Source organism: Merops nubicus, unplaced genomic scaffold (assembly GCF_000691845.1).
Source record: "Merops nubicus isolate BGI_N331 unplaced genomic scaffold, ASM69184v1 scaffold35974, whole genome shotgun sequence".
Classification (NCBI taxonomy): Eukaryota; Metazoa; Chordata; class Aves; order Coraciiformes; family Meropidae; genus Merops; species Merops nubicus.
The window spans coordinates 802-5212 of record NW_008602865.1 but is presented as its reverse complement, the minus strand read 5'-3'; the positions used below and the strand labels follow the sequence as shown (position 1 = coordinate 5212).

General features: G+C 45.0%; 1 protein-coding gene across 1 annotated transcript in view; it reads right to left on the bottom strand.

The window, feature by feature from the left end:
• Positions 1-3955, bottom strand: part of CNIH1 (cornichon family AMPA receptor auxiliary protein 1) — a 5448-nt gene extending 1493 nt beyond the window's left edge. The window contains exons 1-2 of the mRNA XM_008938494.1: positions 3809-3955; positions 597-709 (exon numbers count right to left, since the gene is read on the bottom strand). Coding sequence (XP_008936742.1) covers positions 597-709; positions 3809-3955 — 260 coding nt within the window. The remainder of the gene's footprint in view (positions 1-596; positions 710-3808) is intronic.
• Positions 3956-4411: the final 456 nt, after the last annotated feature.

Sequence of the window (4411 nt, the reverse complement as noted above, 5' to 3'; positions counted from 1 at the left end):
TGAACTCTGGTACACTGAGAGGAAGTAGGACCAATGTATAAAGAAGTTAAAAATGGGATTCCTTATGGAAGAGATCAAGGTCTAACCCATGCCAGGAGCCACAGCCACCACTCCCTAGTAAAGCACAGGCTGGCTGCTGAGCTGAAGCAATACTCCAGGTCCCCACGAAGAGCTCCTGAGGTGGCAGCCCAGTGCAGGCTGCCAGCAGCAGGATCAGTCCCCACAGCTCCAGCTCCTCAGTCCAGCACCACAGCCAGAGCTTTTTGCTGGGTTACATTTCAGCCAGCACACACCTCAGTGGCAGGAGCACAGCAGGGCTCCCGCTGCTGCCAGCCACCCCCCCAGGGACCCCAGTGTCCCTGCCCTCCAGCACCCCCCCCACGGTTCAGCCCCTGCACACCACACGAGAACAACAAATAACTGACAGAGGAAGCGAGTGATGGCTCTGATTCCACAGCCATGACACAAACTGCCTCAGTGCCCTGTCAGAAAGCATCTTTCTCTGCCAGAGACACAGAACACCGAACGGGAAGCTCTGCAAGAGGAGAACGAGTGACAGCTGAGGTGAGCACACAGACCAGACTCGGCAGTATTACCTCCAAATATGATAAGCCAACAAAGGCATATTGAGACCCAGCGTAAGCCACTCTGCTGCACAGAGAAACATAACACAGAAGAATGCATGGATGAGGTACTCTGGAAGTACAAGCTGGAAAAGAAAAACACGAGTTAGAAGTTTCCATTACTCCAAACAAGGTGGGTGGCGTTTAATCTATTTTGGAGGTAAGCTATTGTTTGTTTTTTTTTTTTTAAAAAAAAAACATCATTCAGAAACAACACTAACAAGAACAAGACTGCAGAGAGTGAAAACGGCACTGGCAGCACATGCCTTGCTGTTTTCACAGGGGACTCAGGAACCAAGGAGAGAAACGTATCAATTTAAATGCTCAGATCAGTAATTTAGGAGAAGCAATAAAACCCCCTAAGAGCACTGTTAACAGACCCCACGCTTCATACGTGACCTTTGTAGCAGCAGAGATCACCCAGATATTTCTGCTCATGCAACACAGAAATATCAGTAGGAAACATGCTCCACCTAACAGCTGAGAGGCAAAATGATGGGTTTATGTTTTCCTGCTTCACAGCTCTGTTTTGGTATTCACACATCTGTAATTTCTCCAATTCGGCCTCCTGCCAACACGTGAGATCCAGGGCAGAGCTTTGAGGGCCTGGCACCAACAGTAACATGCAGCCCAGGGGTGTGAACCAGCCTCCTCCTCCTCCCCCCCCAGCACCTGCCGTGCATGCAGGAGCCTCATGCTGCCGGCAGGAGCCCCGGAGCCAACTCCCAGTCTACCAGGACGCCAGAGACCTCGAAATGCCAGGTGGTGTTAGTGTGGTTAAAGGGAACACGACGGGGGAACACAGAGCAGATGCATGCCAAGAGCCAGCAGAGTCTCAGCCCCACCACACTCTCAACGCGTTCCCTAACAGGTCACCCCAACACGGCATCAGTCACTCTGTCACCCCACTCAGAGAGAAAAAACCTGTCAGCTTCCAAAACTCCTCACCTCAGGCCCACTGAAACACCTCCTCGGGTAAAAACATTCCCTTTCTACCCAAAGATTTACATCATCTGTGTGCACACCCCCCACACTGCACCCCTCTTTTTGTGTGATGTGACTAACGTTGCACAGGGTGACTGTGCTGAAGTTTCAGTGGTCTATAAGAGTTTTTCACTCTAAGCAAATTCTTCTTTTAAACCCCAAAATATCTTGCTAGAAATCTAAAAACTGACAAACAGACATTCTTCCCACCTACTTTGCTACATAAAGAGTATCAAACAAAGCAAACTTGTATCAGCATCAATAAAAATAAACTGGCATAAGAGAAACGTTTCAAGTAAATATTTTCATCCAGATCCTTCTTTGTATACTTACCATTTACAACCTGGCAATTATTTATAGTACAACCACCACCCCAAGCAAAACAACACGTGGCAGCCTGCTGAGACCCATTTACCAGGTTTGAAAATCTGTAGTTTATTTAACTACGAGTCGTCTCAAAACACCTTTTCCTTGGTTATTTCAGGCTACTCCCACACCAGAGTGCCTGGCTCTTTCAAATCTGCCACACACACACACAAATCTCCCTGCCTGACTAAAGGAAGATTAATGACATCATATTCTACCATGATATTTATCAGGGAAGCGAGGGAGGAAGAAATCTCCTTGCTGAGAAGAGACACGACTATAATAAGAGCAGGGGAGAGAAGGCATCAGTGTACTAAGCAGTTACTATTTCAGGCTCATCTTTCTACTGAGATGTCTCTGTCCCTACCAGGATTTTTGATTCTTTGCACAGGAAAACACCACTTTGTTGTGTTTGTCCAGCAGCGTTTCCCAGATCCCATCCAAAATCTGGATCTGAACTTCGCTTTCAGCGGCCGGTCGACTCCCCCACGGACAGCAAATCTGAAGTGATTTGACATTTCCAGTTCATAAAGCTATCCCATAAATGACCACTACATGCACGTGGGTTGACAGGGGTTAATATTTGCGTTAGACATGCGCACCAGAAGACTTCAAAGGCTGTGGTAAGACCGTAATGCATCAATGTGATGAGAATTTGCCTCCCCCATTTTTGAATGACCGTAGGGCAGACCAAGCAAGGGAAACTGTTAGATGCACAGTGATTGAGCAGCAAACCTCACTGCCTGCTGTGCAGCCCCCCTGCCTGGCACCTCTCCTCTCCCCACGCTTTAACACTCCCTGTCAATTTACATCCCATGGCCTTTTTTCCCCTCCCAGCTGCTGTAAGTTCAGTTTTCATTTGCCTAATTTACTTAACTCTTCAACCCCCAGCCAAGTTCCTGTCCAGGCTGTGCTGCCCCTGCGCTCAGCCTCAGCCTGGGCACACCAAGCCAAAATAAAAACCACCAGGAACACACAAAAACCTGCTGTACCAAACCATCTGCCCTTGAAGAAGCATCCCTTTTATTACTGGCCTGTCACAGGTAAAAGGTTGCCTCAAATTCTTTTCACAAAGCAAGGAGTGTCAGAGTTACATCCAAGAGAGGCCACCAAGACACACCACTTCTGGGTTTCATGTTCCAGGATCAGAGAGGATAACATCTATCACATTATACCCACCAAAATCCTCAAACAAGGCCAGGATTTACTCAGTCAATGCTTAAAAAAAAACTAGTCTCCTATAATCTCAGAGTTCAATAAATCTTGCTGGAAAAGGACTATTTGTTTCTATTTGGAGCTACTCCAGCTCATGGATAGGACATTAACAGGCATTTAACAGTTTTCCCCACTTCACTAGGTAAGCAAGCAGAACTGTTTGGCACAAAATATGGAAATCCAAGAGGTTGTTACAAACCCCAACAAACAAATAACGAGCAGATGAACAGGCAGACTAAACAAAACAGCTTTAAGAGTATTACAAATGTTCCTAACCAAATGAAAGGGGAGCGGAATTAAAAACGTTAAACTGAAAAAGCAGTACACACCTTTAATGCAATTTTGACTCTTTTAATCTTTTTGACCTTTTCAACTGTCTTTGTGCCGAAAATGTAGAAAGCAGATTGAAAGAATGTTAGTACGACAGCTGACAAGATCACCAGCAGATTAATAACAGTCAGAATATTCAATGTGTAAGTTACGAATCAAAGTATTTCCCCTAAAACTTAGGTTTTGTCAACCCAGATGCAACTCTATTGCCTGGTTTGGTTATATCAAAGTAACAGCAAAAATATGCACTTGACATTTATTTAAAAAAAAATGTTTTGCATGCTACTTACAGGATTGAGTGTATTACACTGGTCTATGGGATTCTTGTAATCAGTCTTCAGTTCATCAAATGCTATAATCTGGAAAAGCAACACAAGAAACAGTTGTGATTCTTCAGTCCACCAGCACCAACATATTTTAACCATGAAAAGTGACATTTTGGCACAGAGCCCTAACATTCAACTGCTGCCATCCTCTCCTGGAACATAATTTCTCCTCAGTAGGTTCTGTTATAAACCCACAAGTAAAACACATTTGAAACAGATTATACAAACAAGAAAGTAGAAGACGCTTGAAGCACTCAAAGACCTCTGCCCACACTCTACCACTGCACCTCTCCACCAGCAACAGATTTCCAATGTCCCTTTCAGCAGCCTTTAACCCCACTTGCTGTGCACAGACCCTAGACATCACAAGCAACTCTCAATCACCAGCAGGAACCTGACAATTTGTTAATCAAGAAAAAACAACAGCCGCCTTAAAAGCAGCCAAACGTTTAGTCTCATTACCCTCAAAGTAAACACTGACCCTGCATCATTATCCACAAGATGTATCCATAAAAAGAAAAATAAAAAAATCTTTTCACGCCATGAAAGTTCCACAAAGATACAACC